A 19,973-nucleotide genomic window follows, 5' to 3' on the forward strand; every position below is an offset into this window, starting at 1 on the left:
ACCTGTTCCTCTCCAGGCCCCAAGGGGGATCGCCAGCATCCTAGATGAGGGCCCTGCTTCTAGGCCGGATGCTCTGGGAGGTCGGCCTGGACCATCTCATGAAACCACTCTGCCTTTCAGATTGTACCCGGTGATCCTCTGGACAAGAGCATTGTCATCCGTCCCTTGGAGCCGCAGCCAGCGCCCCACCTGGCCCGAGAATTCATGATCAAAACCCGTCGTAGGAAGGTACGTGTCCCTCAGACCCACGGCCTTCCCTCCACCCACAAGGGTCTTGCCAGGAGTTGGATCTCTCTTCATTTCTTGCTTTTGGAGCCTTCTCCCAAAGACTGAAAGCATTTCACAGCACAGCGTGGAGAGTCACGATCTGTATAGGCTTCAGGCAATCAGACCCGGGGCCGCGTGCCTGGGAAGGGAGCGCCTTCCCCTGCCCTGGGACAGTACCCTAGAGGCAGGGCTCCCAAAGCAGCTCAGCCGACACTTGGCCCCCACCCGCTCCCCGCACTCAGGCACGGCTCGGTCACGCAGGGCTCATCCTTGCATTTGCCCCACTCTGCAGGGCCTGAGTGAAGACGTCAGCATCAGCAAGTTCTTCGATGATCCTATGTTGCTGGAGCTCGCCAAGCAGGATGTTGTGCTCAATTACCCCATGTGAGCGCCCGGACACCTGGCGGCTCCTACTGCCTGCACGGGGCTGCATCCTGGACTTTGGAGCTAGGACCTGGTGGGGCTCGGACTCCGTGCTGTCAGAGCGTGTCTGGGACTGCTGTGGCCGCCCTTAACAAGCCCAGAGCCTCCAAGCCTCCTACCCAGACGGAGGAGCATTTGGCTTCCTGGTTCCTCCTGTGGCCTCTGCCTGGCTCCATTCCCAGAGAACAGAGAGGAGCTTGGGCCCAGGGAACGAGAAGGGGATGGAAGTGTTGAAGCCCAAGGGGGCCCTGTCCTCAGGATTTCCGTGGATTTTTATTTTATTTTATTTTTTTTGTATAACAGTTTGACCTTAGACATGGTTTATAAATGAACAGAACATTCTGACCTCTGCCTTGCTCCGTTCTTTTCATCCCCACCGCTCCGCCCCCTTCCCTCCAGCACAGGCTCATCCTGGCACTTGGGTTCTGGATCTGTGTTGTCTCCCACGAGGCCGCACTGACTCTGCTCCCAGCTGCAGCCTTCTTCCTGCCTGGTCCCCAGGGAGGCGGCCTGTGGGGGGAGGAACGCCTGCCTCTTCACTCAGTGTTCCCATGAGCACTGGGGCCTCGTTACTGTCCCCAGCTCCCATTCCTGGTGGATGGCGCCTGAGGGGGCTTGGGAGTTGTGGGTCTCTGGGATCAGAGGGCTGCACCTCCTCCCCTGGCCCTGAGGATTCTCCTTGCCCTGGAGCTGGTGCCAGAACTCCGATTTCCAGCCCTTGGCTCTAAGTCCTCCTACCAGCCACTACCAGTCCCTTACTCTGCTCTCGTCTACGTGAAGAAGAGACTTGATTTGCCTCAAACTCCTTTATTAGGTGCATACCAGGGGTTGATCGAAGAGGTCTGACTGCCCCAGGCCTGTAGGAGTCCCACTTCCCCCCAGTATCCTGCGCGGTTCTCTTGACGTAGTCTCTGTACATCGTGTACACAGCACCTGTGTGAGGGAGAAGGGAAAAGGCCCCCTGACATCGCACCCTCCACCCATCCTCTGGCTCTCTCAGGTGTCCCAGAGTCCTGGGGGTCCAACACTAGCTGTCCCCTTGAGAGTCCAGCTTTGCTGCTTATTTTCCGCCTTAGGTCACAACAGCTGCTACAAACACCTGGCTGCACAGCCTGGGAAACACCCCATTGAACACTTGACAGAGTACTTTCACGTATATTATCTGTCTGAGAAACCTCACGGCAGTACATGAGGGAGGCAAGCTGGGGTGTATCATCATGTCGCACGTGGGGAAACTGTGAGAGAGATTTGTCCACTGTCGCACAGCTAGTAAGCAGCTGTCTGCCTTTTGATCCACAGAGGAAAAGAAATTCAGCACAGGTTCTGCTGCATGGTTTTTCTCATTTCTAGGACAAACTCACAGAACAGACTGTGCATCTTCCCCTGGAACACAGGAAATTAAACAGGGAACCCTGAAACTGTCTCGGTATGAGGGCCTCACCAAGGACTTGCTGTGGAGCCTGGTCTAGGGAACAGGGACTGAACTCATGGTCCCTTAACCGTCAGGACTCACAGCCACATTTTGCCTAATCAGTTTTGCCCTCATTCTCCCATGACCCCACCAGCTACTTACCCAGCATGATCACACCCACAGCACAGGCCTGTGCTGCCACTCGGGTGTGAATCAGGTGTGTGGACATCTTGGTGGAACCACGAGGCTTCAGCCAGTAAATCCTGTATGCTGCCACCACCACGCAGCCTCCTAAGCCTACGTAGGCAGAGAACGTGACCCCTTGGACCTCAGTCACCAAGTACGTCGCTCTCCTGGTGAAGAGACACCTCACTAGGCAGGCTGGGCACCTGGATAATCAGCTGCCTTCCTGCTGCTGCTTTGGGGCTGGCAGTGGGGTGAGGAGAAGCTATCATTAGAACATTGAGTTGTTTCTTCTCGAAGATATTTACAAAGTGCTTCCCTCCAATGACTCCCCTCCTCCCTGTACAAACAGCCCATCATCATGACTCTCCCATCCCCCTTAGCTCTTCTCCAACTGCTGCTGGCCCCCACGGCTGTTCTAACCTCCGAGGGCCAGGGGGAAGGGAGCCCTGGGGGACCCCAAACTGCTCTGCCCATCCTGAGGCTGGTGTTGGTATCCCATGCACTTGGTTGGCTGCCACCTCCGGCCATCCAGCCATCCAGACTCCGTTTCATCGTCAGGATGTGTCCCTTAGTCCCTCAGCACCTTTGCTGTTGGCTCACTTCTCTTCTAGCTGTTGATTATTTGATGGGTAGGACCACTTGAGTTCTGTGCTTCATTCTTTGAAAAGACTAGGAGACATGCTCTCTGAGAGAAGGCCCCCTCTTCGCCTCCCATTCCTTCGTCTCCCACTCACCTATAGGCACCAGCAGAGACTCCCTGGTCTTCCTCAGGAACTTCTCAGACATGCTGTCCTCACCCTCAGGTGGTGCCCACCAGCCTTTGTTAGCAGACATGATCCTGCCCCCAGATGTTAGCAGCTGGGACTCCTAGGCTTCAAACCAGTCCTAGAAGGAGGCAGGAAGAACTCCAATTCCCAGTCAACGGTGGGAGGGAAGAAGTGGACTGCTGAGACCTCTCTTACCATGCCCAACACAGACACTACTTAAAAAGATGTCCTGGGTGTCCTGTCTCAGACGGCTGGAGCCATTTCTCGGTCTCTTCCTCCCAACATCTGCCTCTTGTCCAGATCATTCCAGCTTCACTGTTTTCTCTGCCTCCCCCTCTACCATCTGTGTCCCTACGGGTGTGATCCTTGGGCCAAGAAAAGCAGCTGGAAAAATCCACAGATGAGGGTGGGAGGAACAGGCCTTTAACCTTGGGTCCCCCACTGGCCTTGAGTCTGTGATGGTTGTCCCTGATGGAGCTGCAGAGGAAGATCTGGCCCCAGGCAGCCAGAGCCATCCCAGTGTTACAGCACCGGTTACCGAATCACCAGAGCCAGAGATTGAAACGATTAGGCATGGATCTGTGTATAATTTTTTGTGTAGATTTTGGATGTTAAGGCTAATGGAACAAATTCTGGTCCCTGAGCCGTTCCCCTGTCTCTAAGTCCATCTCTTGACAGGTTCTTTGCAGGTACCAACCCCCTGCCTTATCCCTGTGCTGGAACCCCTATGGCTCTAATTGCTAACCCTGTAAATGTCTGCTCTGATCAAAAACTAGATGGAGTCCCAGAGTCCTGGTCCTTAGACCAGGGGTTCTGCCTGCCGGTTGCCTTCTAAGTCTAACCACGAGACAAAGTCCCTGCTTGAGGAGACTTCTATTCCTAGTTGCCTCTCCTCTCCTGGAGGAGCAAAGACTGCTGGCCCCACAGGTCCTCAGCATGCCGGTGCTTACCCTAGGAGACGGCTAGAAAGTGGAGTGCAAGCAGCCCAGCCAGGGCTCAGCGTCTGCTGTTTTGAATCGGCCAAGAGCTGATGATGGAGCTGCAACTATGGGGGCAGGGAAGCAGTGTCTGGCTTTATGGAGACTTTGAAGTCAGGAATGGAGAGGGGAGGAGATAGGACAGGGCATCAATCTTAACCCCCCATCTGCTGAGTTCCAGGCTGGAGCTCCAAGCACTGGAAAGTAATGAAAGATCAGATGGAGGGGAGCCCTTACCTCAATTCAGTCTTTTCATTCCTCTGGACATAAGTGGCTGGATCAGAGATGGACTTGATTTGGAGAACTGAGATGGGAATATAGAGGCAAGGATGGGTAGAGATCCTGGGTTCTCCCGCAAGTTGTACTGCCTTAATTGTGCCTTAATTGTGAGAGACGGGCTGTCTGGTCTTGGTCTTGATCCCTCCAAGGATGTTTTCTGGGCCAAAGAGATTCGTCCAGGAGTTTGAAACAACTGGGACTTCCCTCACATCTCCAGACCCCTTCATACTGCCTGCGGGGTGATGCTCACTCAGGATACAGAGATGACAATGACCGGCATTAGCACCTATTCTATTTCAAGTATTTATATTTCAGACCTTTCCACTATTCTACACAGTAAGTAGCAGCTTGTTCATAGACCAGGAACTGAGCTTCTGAGAGGCTAAATGAATTATCCACGAGTACACAGCTAGTAAATGGCAGTGTCACGATCTGAACCTACGTCTGGCTGGCTCCAAAATAGCTTCTTGCTAAGAAATGGAGAAAGATCGGATGCACTGTGGAGAGTCCCACTCCATCCCATGCCTTTGTTCCTCTCCTAGCCCGTGTGTCTGTCCTAAAGGGGCTTTTCAGCACTGGAAATGTGTCCAGCAGCTGATGTCTTTCTTTTCTCTCCCGAGCCCTCACTGCTTCAGGGAGAGACCCAGGGTCACAACATCTCCCCAGGGCCTCCGCATATCCCCAGCGTCCATGGGAACTCTCCTCCCAGTCATTCACACACACTCCTGTGCTGCCTCTCCTGGTCCCAGCAGTGGCCTGAATTCTCCAGAGATCAATGCTCTAGGCCACAAGTGGGAGGAGGGAAATGTCTGGATGAGACAGTGCAAGAATCAGGACCGACTCCAAGCCCTTTAGAGGATGGAGGCCAAGCTATGGAGAGCGAAGCCCAACCTCTGCCCGTTGAGATGATGTCGATGCTCCCACAGCACCTCAGCCCAGAACCAAGAAAATAATAGTTGCTTTGATCTTCTGAGCACCTGTGAGCCTAGAAATGTGCTAATTGCTTTAAGTAGGTTATTTTATTTAACTATTACTCACAACTATTACTCTATTAGGTACGGGGTAGGTACTATTATTTTTATTCCTATTTCAAAGACGAAAAACTGAGGCTTGAGTTAAACATCTTGCTCAAGGTCACAGAAAGTGACGGAAAAAAGGACCAGATTTCTAACCATTCCTAAAGTCAAAGCTCACTACTCTGGACTAACAGGAGAATGACTGTAAAGTGGGGGGAAAGTCTTTAAATAGAAGAAACAAAATTGCTTTTTAGTTCAAGGACCTCTGAGAACACACAGTAATTGAAACTTCAAGGACTAGATTTCTGTAGAGTCCTGTTTTAGTAAACAGATAAGATAAAATTATGATAACACTTTTGTTTAATATGCCAAGTCTTTAATAATTACTTTGATTTAAGCCTTTCTACATTAGTAATTTGCTTAATAAACCTCTTCCAGATCAGGTCACACTAATAGAAATTCTATTAGAGGGGTCTAACTGAATGATGCAGACAGACTTAATGGATCCAGAGTGCAGGCCAGAGTCAGACGGGGGGTCAGCTGCTTGACCAACCACTCTCTGAATACTTGGACTTACGCCACTCAACCTCTTTTGAGTGTGTGTCATCATCTGTAAAATGGAGGTAGCATCTACCTATAGGATCGTTGTAAGGGTTAAATAAGATGATTGTTAGAATTCCCCTGCACACTGCCTGCTTCTCTTCCTCCAGAATGAGCAAGTGGCAGGGATGGGTAACAGGCTGGGGGAGAAGTGGAAAGTCCCTGACAACAGATGGGAAGGTTCCCATGTTCTGGGTGGTCCTGAATTCAGCACACTCTCCTCTCCAACCCCACCTCCTCCTTGTTGGAGGGGCTTCCCTGCCTAACTGGAAGCTTCAGGCTTGTTCTCCTTATTGTGTGGGGGGAAGGGAATGGGGAGGGGAGGGGGACTTGGACTTGAGGCTGTACACAATCTAAGACACAGCTGTGCTATATATAGCCTGAGGGAGCTGAGTGACAAGAGGGGGGAGGTGAGGGACGTGCAGCTTTTGCCTTGAGCTAAGGAGTGCTGTGAGTGAGGGGATGATGATGAATGAACTGGACAAGGAACAGAGGATGCTCTGAGTTGGGGTTGGAATGGGAAGGACCCAGGCTGAAGGGCTGGGGTAATCACAGGGGAGAAAACATTGGGCCATATAGTAGTATCTGGGGGACTTGAGGGGCAAAGAGGGGGTAGCAGGAACAGGCAGAGGCAGTGGAAGTTTCCAGATGATGTGGCTAGGCTGAGGCAGCCTCTAGAGGGTGCCTGGGGTGGGGAGGGTGGGACACCCCCTCTCCTTCTAAAAACAGGCACTGGGTTCCAAGGACCTCGCAGTATTTGTCCAAGGACAGCCTCAAGAGCCACAGGCTTGGGCCAGGACAGTGCCTTTGGTACCCACTAATCATTCTGGAGGGACTGCTCACATATTTTTAAAGATTCTAAGAGGTGTGGATAATAATAGCAATTTGGAAGGCTGAATCAGACTGTAGCGATGCTGACACAGAATCATGTCTTGTGAAGGAATAACTTTGAGCTGCAGAAGACACCAGTATAGACCCCTGTACTAACAAATGGTTGCTCCAGAGGAGTTGAAATGTTTTGCTGAAGTTCTTGCGTTGGGTGCTTTTGAATACCCAAATTACCCAAAGTGCACTATGGGAGGGAACTAATGTCTTGAGAGCCTACAAGATTTAGGGTACTTCATATATTTAATCTTCACAACAGCCCCAACTGGTAGATATCATTATCCCCATTTTATAGATGAGGAAACCGAGGCTGAGAGAGGTTAAGTAACAGCCATATCACACAGCAGGTAAATGGCTGCACTACCCAGCCAATAATGATAACCACTACAGGGAATTCCCTGGTGGTCCAGTGGTTAGGACTCCGTGCTCTCACTGCCAAGGGCCTGGGGTCGAAATACACATAAATGAAAGCACACAGCTGGGCAGAGCAGACCTCTAAACCCAGGGCTTCCAGACACTCGAGGACTGCACACCCACCGCACTGCCTCTCACCAAGGCAGGGTAGGTCCTGAGCCAGCGCACTGGGTTTTGTTTTTTTTTAATTTTTATTGGTGTATGGTTGCTTTACAATGTTGTGTTAGTTTCTACTGTACAGCAAAGTGAATCAGCTATAAGTATACACATATCCCCTCTTTTTTGGATTTCCTTCCCATTTAGGTCACCAGAGAGCACTGAGTAGAGTTCCCTGTGCTACACAGTAGGTTCTCATTAGTTATCTATTTTATACATAGTATCAATAGTGTATATATGTCAGTCCCAGTCTCCCAATTCATCCCTCCCCCCCACTGTGTTCTGAGCGTGTCCAAAAGTCCTTGTTTGTGGGTGGTACCAGAGGAGGTCTCTTCAGCTCCCATACCCTTCTCCCCACCCTTAATTCCTGAGCATACTTCACCTGCCCTTCATTTGCAAGTAAATTGACCTTAACTTGAAATCCAGCATTAACTACACAAGAAACAGCTAGCTGGGCTCTGGGAAACAGTGGGGGGAGTCATCTTACTGTTCCTTCTATACTACTTGCATTACCTATTCCAAAAAATCTGCTTCAAACAACATCCCTGTGGCAGGGAGGAGCAGGATAATGTGTCTCACAGGTTAACTGAAACTGCTGGGGATTATGGGGGCAGGGGGTTGTGCTACTAACACCCCCCGCCCAATAGCACAAGTAATCAAGAACTTCTAATCCAGCCAGTCTGGGGCAAGCAGGGCTTCCTGTTGCCAACCGGGAGCTTTCCCAAATCCTACCTCTCTGGGCCTCTGCTCCCATCCCCCTGGACAGAAGAATCTGCTCCGAGTTTACCAGCCAAGTGGGGACCCTGGAAAATGTGTAATGGAAATAGTGACACACTGCAGCCTTCAAGTTGACCCTACAGTTTCCAAACCACAGAGCCCCAGGGCGACTCTCAAGTTCTCAAACTGGGTTTTGATTCTTTCCTGCCTGGGCCCCATGTGAATAAAAAGTGACATGGTTCTCACAGCACCCGGCTCTACCACTCCCTGCCAGAGGATGGAAACCAGACCCATTTCCCTGTTTGAAACTTGAGGCTTTTTTTCTTCCCTCCCGTAGCCTTTCTTATGTTAGCAATGGCAAGCCTTCCTTCACTCATGCACTCTGCATACACTTGCCAGGCTCCTACTGTGTGCTGGGCTGGGTTCAAGGAGCTGCGACACAGCGGCCCTGCCTTCAGGGAGCTCACGTTCTAGCAGTTGCCCTGGTTTGCTCCGGACCATGGTGAATGCCTGGACCTCTGGCTTAGGTTTCTGGCCTCAGCTTCCCCACCTGTAACTGGATTAAAGGATGTCAGTAGCTGGCAAGGTGACAGAGGAACGGACGAAGAGTCCTGACTAGGAGACAGAGTCTTTGGCTACATTTCTGTTTTTTTAACTATCTGCAGTTAAAACAACTTAGCTTCCCTGGGTCTCATTTCCATCTTTATTTTTCTATTTTATTTTTTTTTAATTATTTATTTTTTAAATTTATTGGCTGCATTGGGTCTTCGTTGCTGCGCGCAGGCTTCTCATTGTGGTGGCTTCTCTTGTTACGGAGTACGGGCTCTAGAGCACAGGCTCAGCAGTTGTGGCACACGGGCTTAGTTGCTCCGCAGCATGTGGGATCCTCCCAGACCAGGGATTGAACCCGTGTCCCCTGCATTGACAGGCAGACTCTTAACCAGGGAAGCACATCATTTGCATCTTTAAAAGGTTGCTCTTGAGAATTCCCTAGCAGTCCAGTGATTAGGACTCCACACTTCCTGGCAGGTTCATCCATGAATTTATAGGAAAATAATACCCAATAAACATTTGAGTATATATATATATATATATATATATAATATATATATTATTTATATATAATACACAATACATATTTGTTTATAAATATTATATATACATATATAACCAAATATTTTAAAGGTTTTTATTGAAGTCAACATGCCACAGAAAAGTGTACTATCACTATCAAAAGAGAACGGCTCAAAAAAAAAAAAAAAAAAGAGAATGGCTCAAATGCGGCAACTAAAGATGCCTGCATATGGTGTATTCAGCATCCAGCTCAAGACAGAACAGGAACAGGCCCCCAGAAGTCCCCTCAGGCTCCCTTCCGATAACTATCCTTACCCTAGGATAACCACTGTCCTTACTTCTAACAGCACGGATTAGTTCTGCCTGTTTTTGAACTTTATATAAATGGAAAGTCTTGTGAGATTCATCTATCTTGCTGCGTGTAATTGTAGATTATTCATTCTCATTGCTGCATAATGTACCATTGTCAGCATATAACATTTTATCTACCCTTGCTATGGTTGATGGGCATTTGGGGTAGTTCCCAGTTTTTTGGCTATTACAAATAGTGCTGCCATGAATATTCTAGAACAAGTATTTTGTACACATTTCTGTGAAATTTCGGATTCACAGTGCATTCCCAGTTTCGGCTTTAGTAGACACCGCCAAAGAGTCTTCCAAAGTGATTTGTAGCGATTTACACTTGTACTAGCAATAGATGAGAGTTTTAATGTTGTAGTCAGTATGGATGTTGTCTCCTGTGTCATCTCAGCTAACATGTTCTTTATTCCTGTTTTCACATATTTACAGGGTCTTCACACTTGTCATTTTAAATACATTTGTAGAGAGGGAACGTGATAATGGGGAGGGGACGGAGACTGGGGCATGGCAAGTATAGGGGGAAGATAATTTAAATACAGAGGCCAAGCAGCTAACGAAAATCATTCAAGCATCTAAGTGGAGACAGCGCCTGCCCTGGATGGACAGATGTTACTCAGAAGTAACTGTCACGTGAAAAGAGAGGCTCAAAATGAGCAAAACTTTTGACTTTTTAGAGAGAAGTCAAAAGACAGATTTTTAAAATGTGGCAACTAATTCATCATTTTGGAAAACGTCATACTAGCCAAACAAAACATCTGTCAGTGGGCCAGATGCTCAGCCCTCAAGTTTTCAGCCACTTGACTGGCCATAAGGGCCTGGCTTTTCGTAGAGGGGGTGGGGTTGAACTGTAGCAAGACACCTCACTAGTTAGAGTTTAATTTCCTCTGTGGTCAAAAGGGTAAAATGAAAACCTTTCCTTCCGCATAATGCTGGTCAATAAGATAATTCAGGAGCACTTTACAGAGTAAAGTATTCTCCCATCTCCTTAGTACGACTTCTGTTGTTATGCACGGACTCCCTCTACTTAAACCATTTGAGGAGTTTTCACATTCCTACGAGGCAATTCAAGGCTGGAGATTCCTATGCAAAGTCCTTTGAAAATGGGATCCTGCTGGGATGCAAGGGGTTAAAAGGAAATGGCCTATTAGGGTCTGGCTAATCGGAGAAGTCCAGGATTTCAAAAGTATCTAGAACAACACTAAAAGATCAGAGGCCAAGGAATTCTGACGATTAACCCGACGGAGGCCAGTAGGATCCTGGAGTAATTGTAGAGCAGAACCTAGAACGGGGAATCAGCATCCCGCGTTACACTGGACCCAGGCCTTGGCGGAGTGCACAGAATACAACTCCGGGGCTCGTTGGACCAGCAACCCAGGATACCCAGGTAAGGCGTGTCCTCACTGCGCCGTTAGTTGCCCGCTCGAAGTGAGGCACTGCCCACGGCGGAGTTCCTGTCCTGAGGATCAAGCTGGAGGAATGAACTGTCCGGGAGGCGAAGGCTGCGCCCACCCAGGGCCCAGACTCCACGCGCCTGGGTAGTTCCTACAAGCGCCGCGCCACTGCCCCGTCCGGGAGCGCGCGGACCCCACCGCGGAAAGTTGGACGCCCGCGCCTCCGCCCCCGCGCTCCGGACGCCCCCTCCTACCACAGCTCCACGTGCAGCGCACCCCCGGCTCCCAGACCTCGGCGGGACGCCCCCGCCCCCACCGCGGCGCGCAGTGCGCAGGCGCCTCCCTGTGGCTCTGGGCGGCGGGAGCGGCTTTGGCCGCGGCCGGAGACTGAAGCGAAGGCGGCGGTGGAGGAGGAGGAGGAGGAGAGATGACGGTGGCGGCGAAGGCGATGGCGACGCGGGGCACATGAGGCGGCGGCCGGCGGGACGGGCCGAGGCCCGGTGGAGGAGGCGGTTCCGGGGGACCCCGCCGGCAGGTGAGGGGCGGCCACAGGGCCGGCTGAGAGCCGGCGGGCCAGGGGCGGGGCCCGAGGGGGTGTGTGGGAGAACTTGTGGGGAGGCCCGAGAGGGGCAGGTGGGCCGGCGGAGAGTGAGGCGGGGGCAGGAGGGAGGGAGAGGACGCCACCAAGGGCTTCCCTCCGAGCCCGAAGGGGCGTCGCGACCCGCTGCTCCCGGCGCGCCCTCCCCCTTTGTCCCCAGGCGCGCGGTTCCCAAATTGGGAGGGAAAACGGCTCGGGGGTGGGCCGGGGCTGCGGATGCGGCGCCGGGTGGGCGGGGAGCCCGAAGGACCTGGGCTCGCTCTTGGGCGGTGCTCGCAACTCCTCGGGCTGTTAGGGGCGCAGGGCCGCGCCGGGGCTCTTCGCGGGCTGGTCTTTGTCTCCCGATGCTTGGCTCCTGACATCTCTCCGGGCGGCGTGCGGTTCGTCTGGCTCTTTCCTCTAACATCCCTGCCGGGACTTCTGTCTCCTTGAATGTTTGAGAATTTAGTTCGCGGGCTGGTAGTGGGAGATGGGGAATGCAGTAGTCGCCTCTCGGTTAACACGTTTTCTTTACTTAAAATGATTTTTTTTTCCTCTTCGTGAAACTTTGGATGACTGGTGTGTTGTGGTTTTTTTTTCCTTCTGTCTCCAGATTCAAAATTACGAGAAGGCGCTAACGCTGTGATTGTGGCCAGTTGTGTGGTTGGCGGCTGCTCTTGGAGCTTTGAGTTGGAAAGATTTACATGATTGTGTGGTTTAGAATTGTTTGTTCTTTTTTTATTTCTTTTCTTTTTTTTTTTTTTTTGCGACTGTTTCTAAGATTGGGATTACAGTTTCTTTGGGAAATGGGCGAGTTTGGTTTTTACCATTTGAAGGAATTTTTGTTCGTTGAGAACCAGCAGTGTTACAGATTTCATTGTGCTCGAGCTTTATTTTGTTAGCATCGAGATTACTTTGTGGGATCGAATAAACCAAGTTAGAATAAGTTCTGGATAAGCGTTATCTTGTAGGCCTGATTAATCTAAAATTATTATACGTTCGTGTTGTGTATACGTTCCGGTGAAAGTGCTGTAAAAATCAAACTATAAATGAAAGGGATTTTAATTCCCTGATAAACGGAGTACATTAATATCTGTAGAAAAAAGGCTTCATAATGTAATTTAGGGATCAAATCCTTTACCCCTGGAAGAGGGCTTAGGTATTTTTCAGAATAAGAATGCAGAAAAATAAACTTAACTGCAGAGCTCCTGATTAAAAGTATGTGAATTGAGATTACATTTGATGTTTTTTTGTGTGTGTTTTATTGTTTTATTTTTTTGGATTTTAGCAGAGTTTTGTATATTGCAGTTGCTTTGGATTTCTTAAGTGCTGTGTAATGGCAGAATTAAAGAAACATGAACTGTTCTGGGTAAAAGGTAAAAAGCTCTGGTAAACAAATCTGTGTCTTAGTTTTCACCAGATCTTTGTGAGCAGGGTGTTGTAGGCAAAGGACATTTTGAAGAGAATACATATGGTGGTTATGTGAAAATTCTCCTTTTATTATTTGTCCTGATTTGTAATGGTTTGATACTATTTACTAATAATCTTAAACTGTTGTGCACTTTTCCAGAGCATTTCCAACATCCTTTCCAAAAGTCAACGCTTTTAGCTTCCTTTTAGGTTGTGTGACTTTTGAATTGGTTTTCTACTTGTGCTAGTAGCCACAATGCTCTTAAAAAGGAGCAAAGGACTCAGTAACTTTCTATTCAGTTCATGAAGGTTGAATTGAGTTTCAGTCTTTAATTGAAAGGATTTAAGAATTCCTCCCAGCTTTCTCCAGGTTACATCAACTAAATACGGATCAAGATAAGGAGTTCACCTGCGGGGGCGGGGGGGGGGAGAGGGAGGGAAGATAGATGTGTTTGGTTTTTTTAATTGTGGGAAAATATATGTAACAAAATTTACCATCTTAACCATTAAAAAAAAAAGGAAAAAAAAGAAAGGATTTAAGAAGTTAACATATCTTCAACATAATAATCTTACTTATAAATGCCGCTGTCTCTTAATCATTTTTACTCTTATTTCGTATTTGTATAAATTAGCCAAAGTGAAAGGATTCAGGGTGGGTCTCTGATTAGCTACACCCTCCCTCACTTCTAGCTTCAGGCTTACCTATCAATTCATTAATTGGGATCCTAGAATACAAAACATATAATTAAAATTCAGAGCATGACTTTCTTAATAAATGCATAGTTTGTTCCATGACTTATTCAGTGCAAAGGGATGAGTTCCAAAAAAGCTGGGGTTTTTTAGTTCACATTTCAAAATAAATGAGATGTTTTCCTTTATTTGTTTTGTTTTTAATATTAATCTTGATAGTTAAGTGCACCTGGAGGCCCAGGTATAATTACTTATTTCTGAACTTGTGCTTTTCTTGTGGCCATAGAACATGTGTGGCTCCTATCCAAAATATCTAGTGAAAATTTAGGCAGAAAAAGGATGGGTTTTTTGCTTTTGTAGACCACTTCTTTGAGAATACATATACGATAGATTTTGGTTATTATCATTAACCTGAAGCTTACACATAGAAAACAGTTATGAACTGTTAATATCAGCAAAGTGTCAACAGTTGTTTTTCAAGCACACTACCGCAGCTGATGAATTTAGTTTGTGTGAAAGTAAGGACCTATTTGGTTAAGTCTGAGCATTGCTGTTTTCTACAGCTCTCAAGAATGAATGAGGGACTTTCCTGGTGGTCCAATGGCTAAGACTCCGGGCTCCCAATGCAGGGGGCCCGGGTTCGATCCTTGGTCAGGGAACTAGATCCCACATGCTGCAACTAAAGATCTTGCATGCCCCAACTAAGACCTGGTGCAGCCAAATAAATAAATATTTAAAAGAAAGAAAGAAAGAAAGAAAGAATGATCAGGGACTTCCTTGGTGGTCCAGTGGTTGAGACTCCGCGCTCCCAGTGCAGTGGGCCCGGGTTCCATCCCTGATCGGGGAACTAGATCCCGAATGCCGCAACTGAAAAAGAGCCCACGTGTCGCAACTAAGACCCGGAGCAGCCAAATTAATCAATTAATTAATTAAATATTCAAACTTATTTAAAAGAAAAAAAAGAATGAATGATCAGTCAGTACTGGTTGGCATAGGGTAGTACATTCTTGAGTTTTGCAAGCATTGCAGTGGCTGACAGCACTTGGATTTACCATTCAGACCAGTGGAATGTGTTGCCCCATGGGGTTTTTTTTACCATAAGACAAGGATGAGAGATCTTTATTTCTGTGGAATGAGTAGAACTCTCAGTTAAAGCCTGTTCTATGAGGCTATATATGCTGTAGCACTAGCACAGTTTGGACAAAAGTGTTCTGGTGGCCATTCATTCAGTTAACTGTTTTTTCCGTCAGGTACTTATGTTAAACACTGAACTGGGCTGAAGATTCAGTTCAAAGATGAATGTTATGTGGGCTTTGTTCTCAAAATGCTTACAGTTTAACACGGCGGTCCCAACCTTTTTGGCACCAGGGACTGGTTTCGTGGAAGACAATTTTCCACGGACGGATGGGGGTGGGGTGGGGATGGTTTCGGGATGATTGACGTGCGTTACATTTATTGTGCACTTTATTTCTATTATTATTACATTGTAATATATAATGAAATATACAACTCACCATAATGGTGACAGGAGGCAGAGCTCAGGCGATAATGTGAGCGATGGGGAGTGGCTGTAAATACAGATGAAGCTTCCCTCCCTTGCCTGCTGCTCATCTCCTGCTCTGCAGCCCAGTTACTAACAGGCCAGGGACAGGTATCAGTCCGTGGCCCAAGTGTTGGGGACCCCTGTTTTTTTTTTTATTTTTGGCTGTGTTGGGTCTTCGTTGCTGCACGAGGGCTTTCTCTAGTTGTGGCGAGTGGGGGCTACCCTTCGTTGCGGTGCGCGGGCTTCTCATTATGGTGGCTTCTCTTGTTGCGGAGCATGGGCTCTAGGCATGCGGGCTTCAGTAGTTGTGGCACACGGGCTCAGTAGTTGTGGCTCGTGGGCTCTAGAGCGCAGGCTCAGTAGTTGTGGCGTCCAGGCTTAGTTGCTCCGCAGCATGTGGGATCTTCCCGGACCAGGGCTCGAAACCCTGTCCCCTGCAGTGGCAGGCAGATTCTTAACCACTGCGCCACCAGGGAAGTCCAGATTTCAATTTTGGACCCCTGGTTTAACATGCTAAAAAGGTTTAGCAATCTGGAAATTATCTAAAAATCTTTGAAAGAAAAGAAATGTATAGGATTTCGGGTTTTCATTTTTTCTCTACAGAAATGGAATAAACTCCACATCCCTGTTTTCGACTAATCTCTTAATTGTATTTAAGTCTCAAATAGTTAGAAAACTTTTCATCTACATCTTGGAAGGATTTATCAGTTTTGATGGAATTTATTGTTACTTAACTGAGTTACAGCATTCCTTTTGGGAATGTTCAGAGTAAAGTGGATCTAGACTCTTGTCTATTTATGGGGAATTCCCTTTGACTCATTCTTGAACCTTGGATTCCTAAGTGCCTATCTAGAGTAGGTGTTTATTTGGGTTCGAATTTTCCCTCCTCGATCTCTGGCTATTCCTTCAGGTCCCCTCCACCCCAACCAGATCTTTAATTGATGGTCTTTCTCAGGTCTTGGTCCTTAGTCTTCCTCCCTTCTCACTCTAATCTTATCCATTCTGTGGTTTCAGTTCCCATGTATATTTTGAATACAACCATTTTTTAATCTGTAGTTCAGACCCCTTTTCTGATCCAAGCTGCCTGCTCAATCAACAACTCCACTTAGATACTCAGAGGTATTTTTAATTGAGTTGCCCAGACTGAGCTCTTGATCTTGGCTCCAAACCTAGACCTTCTTCACTGTACTCAGTTTCATTAAGTGGCTCTATCAACAACTTACTGAGGCTAGATTCTTGCAGTTTCTCTCCACTCTAGTCTCCCCATCCTAGTCTAGGCCACCTTTTCCCAAGACGATTTTTTAAAAAAATCAATTTGTTTATTTATTTTTGGCTGCATTGGGTCTTAGTTGCTGGGCGCGGGCTTTCTCTAGGTGTGGCGAGCGGGGGCTACTCTTCATCGCAGTGCGTGGGTTTCTCACTGTGGTGGCTTCCCTTGTTGTGGAGCACGAGCTCTAGGCGCGCAGGCTTCAGTAGTTGTGGCTCACGGGCTCTAGAGCTCAGGCTCAATAGTTGTGGCGCACGGGCAGAGTTGCTCCTCGGAATGTGGGATCTTCCTGGGCCAGGGCTGGAACCCATGTCACCTGCATGGGCAGGTGGATTCTTAACCACTGCGCCACCAGGGAAGTCCCGACAATTATTATAGTCAATTTAATTAATTAATTAATTTGGCTGCATTGGGTCTTAGTTGTGGCATGCGGGATGCTTCATTGCAGCACGTGGGCTTCTCTCTAGCACGAGGGCTGTCTAGTTGTGTTGTGCGGGCTCCAGAGTGCACAGGCTTAGTTGCCCCACGTTACACGGGATCTTAGTTCCCTGACCAGGGATTGAACCGCGTCCCCTGCACTGCAAGGCGGACTCTCAACCACTGGACCACCAGGGAAGTCCCTATTATAGGTCAATTTTAAATGGTCCTTCCTCGTTCACTCTTGTTTCAAAAATAATAATAATAATACAATATTATCAGTACGGTTGAAGTCTTCTCTGTTTCCCTACCTGATTGCACCCCCGTACCCCAAACAACCACTGTTGTAGGCGTCCTTCCCAGAGGTAATCACCAACTTGAATTTATTATTCTCTTGCATTTCTTTGTACTTTTACTATGTATTATATACACCTAAGCAATATACCCTCTTGTATTCTTCTCACAGCAGCTAAAATTATCTTTAAAAAAAATTTAATCGAGTCACTTACCTGAAAACTTCTGTTGTTTTCCCTTCGCTCTTCATTTAACATGATGTGATCTGGCCTTGCCTGCTTCTCGAGCATCGTTTCTTTTTACTTGCTTTCTTGGTATATATGGTCTAGCCATACTGATCTTTTTTTTTCCGCCCCATTCCCTGAAGGTTCAAAGCTCACCCAGCAGTCTTTGTACGTGCTGTAGCTAATCCCTCTGCCTGGAAGGCAGCTCTTCATTCTTCAGAATTTGCTTAAATATCACTTCTGAAGAAAAACCTTCTCTGATTCTCCTATATTAGATTAGGGACCCCTATAATACACTCTTATAGCACCCTGCACTTCCCTTCTGTAGGACAGATCACAGTTTTAATTAATTTAATTATTTGTATAATACCTGTGTCACCATTAGACTATACCCCGCCCCATCCCCTGCCCCCCCCGCCATGCCCTGGCTTGAGGGATTTTAGTTCCCTGACCAGGGACTGAACCCCAGGCCCGGCAGTGAAAGTGCCGAGTCCTAACCACTGGACCACCAGGGAATTCCCAGACTATACTTTATATTCCATAAGGATGGCCAGTATCCCCAGCCACCCAGCTCATAGTTCATTTAGGTATTCAGCAATTATTTGGATGTTTACTAATTTCTTTTTTATTTGTAGTTATTGATGGTAATGAAGTAACTTCTGACAAAGCTTTTGTTCTGACTAGAAGCCTTATTATTGTATTTTGTTTTTTGTATTTTTGGTCTTACATGCCATTACAGTGCTAGGTCTTCAGTAAATACTTACTGATGTGAACTTACTGGTAGCCATGGCCTGATCAGTCTTCAGGAGTTTTTTTTTTTTTTAACTTTATATTGGAGTATAGCTGATTAACAATGTTGTGATAGTTTCAGGTGCATAGCAAAGGGGTTCAGCCATACATATACACGTATCCATTCTCCCCCAAACTCCTCTCCCATCCAGGCTGCCACATAGCACTGAGCAGAGTTCCCTGTGCTACACAGTAGGACCTTGTTGGTTATCCGTTTTAAATATAGCAGTGTGTACATGTAGATCCCAAACTCCCTAACTATCGCTTCCCCCCATCCTTCCCCTCTGGTAACCATAAGTTCATTCTCTAAGTCTGTGAGTCTGTTTCTGTTTTGTAAATAAGTTCATTTGTATCATTTTTTAGATTCCGCATATAAGGGATATGATATTTCTCTTTCTTTGTCTGACTTACTTCACTCAGTATGACAATCTCTAGGTCCATCCATGTTGCCGCACTGCAAGGCTTATGGGATCTTAGTTCCCTGACAGGGGATTGAACCCAGGCCCTCGGCAGTGGGAGTGTGGAGTCCTAACCGTTGGACCACCAGGGAATTCGCTTCAGCAGTTTTAATAGACCAGAAATACAATGATCACTTATGGTGTGGTATACACAGTGGAGACTCTTGTCTCCCAGGAAGATAATCGCAGCTAGGCTTAGGCAGGCTATCAGATGGAATAAAGAAATTGCTATCAGATGGAATAAAGAAATTGAAGATTAGTTTTTTCCTTTGACATACTGTACCTAGTTCTAATTTTAATTTCTCCCCATTTGGTGGGCCAAGAGTCAGTATAATTAATGTCCCAAGAAACCTGGCTATATTATGCAGTTATACATTAAGGCTGACATCGACAGTTTGAGTATTTCACTTCACTGACAAAATTTTTTTTTGAAATAGGTATACATAATACAAAATCAAAAGGTATGAAAGGATGTACAGTGAAAAATAAGTCTTCTGGGGCTTCCCTGGTGGCGCAGTGGTTGGGAATCTGCCTGCCAATGCAGGGGACACGGGTTTGAGCAGCTAGGCCCGTGAGCCACAGCTACTGAGTCCACATGCCACAACTACTGAAGCCTGTGCTCCTAGAGCCCATGCTCTGCAACAAGAGAAGCCACCGCAATGAGAAGCCCACACAGCGCAACGAAGAGTAGCCCCCGCTCACCACAGCTAGAGAAAGACCATGGGCAACAATGAAGACCCAATGCAGCCAAAAACAAACAAATAATATGTTTTAAAAAAAGTAAGTCTTCCTTTATTCTCTTCTCAGTCACTCAGTTTTCTTTTCTCTGCTGAAGCAATTACTGTTGGCTTTTTTTGTGAATTCTTCTACAGATATCCATATATTCAGTATCCCCCACCCCCCCCCAACGTACATAAATGGTAGAATACTCTACACACTGTTCTGTACCCTGCATTTTTCATTAATATATCTTAGTTTGTTTCATATCATTGCAGATAGAGCTCTTTTTTTTTTGACTAATAGATGTTCTGTAATTTGTTTACGCAGTCCCGTACTGATAGACTTTAAATTGTTTACAGCCCATTATCAGCAGTACTGCAGTGAATATTCTTGTACATTATTTTGTATGTCTGAACATTTCATTAGATAAGTGTTGAGCACTGGAATCGCTGGATCAGAATACATCTACATTTTCAATTTTGATGGATATTTCCACGTTGTCTTTTATAGAAGCTTACCATTTTACCCCATCACTTCCAGTAGAGCACAAAGAATGCCTCTTTATATATACACCCTTCCTTCTTGCTGATCTGTTATCAATTTTTAAATTTTTTCCAATTGGATAAATGAAAAAGTAGTATATTGGTATAGTTTTTTTTTT

General features: G+C 47.1%; 3 protein-coding genes across 13 annotated transcripts in view; 2 read left to right on the forward strand and 1 right to left on the reverse strand.

Annotated features, from left to right (window-relative positions):
* Positions 1-1,035, forward strand: part of EFTUD2 (elongation factor Tu GTP binding domain containing 2) — a 32,946-nt gene extending 31,911 nt beyond the window's left edge. The window contains exons 27-28 of the mRNA XM_004285965.4: positions 121-228; positions 560-1,035. Coding sequence (XP_004286013.1) covers positions 121-228; positions 560-655 — 204 coding nt within the window. The 3' untranslated portion in view covers positions 656-1,035. The remainder of the gene's footprint in view (positions 1-120; positions 229-559) is intronic.
* On the reverse strand, positions 961-5,875 carry HIGD1B (HIG1 hypoxia inducible domain family member 1B). Of its 3 annotated transcripts, none has more exons than XM_033416981.2 (5): positions 4,005-5,875; positions 3,022-3,172; positions 2,264-2,398; positions 1,513-1,623; positions 961-1,200 (listed from the first exon to the last, which is right to left on the reverse strand). In XM_033416981.2, the coding sequence occupies exons 2-5, from the start codon at positions 3,119-3,121 to the stop codon at positions 1,097-1,099; spliced, it is 450 nt and encodes a 149-aa protein (XP_033272872.1). In that variant the 5' UTR covers positions 3,122-3,172; positions 4,005-5,875; the 3' UTR covers positions 961-1,096. The 3 variants fall into 3 exon arrangements, with proteins under 3 accessions (XP_033272872.1, XP_033272873.1, XP_033272871.1); XM_033416982.2 differs by lacking the exon at positions 4,005-5,875 and adding an exon at positions 3,250-3,984; XM_033416980.2 differs by lacking the exon at positions 4,005-5,875 and having other exon boundaries at positions 3,022-3,984.
* A 4,865-nt stretch (positions 5,876-10,740) lies between these two features.
* The window catches only part of GJC1 (gap junction protein gamma 1), a 31,635-nt gene continuing 22,402 nt past the window's right edge, over positions 10,741-19,973 (forward strand). For 3 of the 9 annotated variants that reach the window (XM_049701765.1, XM_049701761.1, XM_049701766.1), the window contains exons 1-2: positions 10,741-11,458; positions 19,030-19,372. The gene's annotated coding sequence lies outside the window, so the exon portion shown is untranslated. Of the gene's footprint in view, positions 11,459-11,777; positions 11,902-19,029; positions 19,373-19,973 lie in introns of those variants that run through there. The other 6 variants (XM_033416921.2, XM_004285966.3, XM_033416924.2 and 3 more) reach the window with 4 other exon arrangements.

This window comes from Orcinus orca, chromosome 19 (assembly GCF_937001465.1).
Source record: "Orcinus orca chromosome 19, mOrcOrc1.1, whole genome shotgun sequence".
Taxonomy (NCBI): Eukaryota; Metazoa; Chordata; class Mammalia; order Artiodactyla; family Delphinidae; genus Orcinus; species Orcinus orca.

Bases quoted from the DNA above. Each gene is read 5' to 3' on its own strand.
- HIGD1B (XM_033416981.2), bottom strand. From the start codon at position 3,121: ATGTCTGCTAACAAAGGCTGGTGGGCACCACCTGAGGGTGAGGACAGC. The intron at 2,399-3,021 runs GTGAGTGGGAGA...CTGCCTACGTAG, and splicing joins GTCTCTGCTGGTGCCTATAG to GCTTAGGAGGCTGCGTGGTG. The intron at 1,201-1,512 runs GTATGCACCTAA...CTCCCCCCACAG, and splicing joins ACCTCTTCGATCAACCCCTG to GCCGCCTCCCTGGGGACCAG.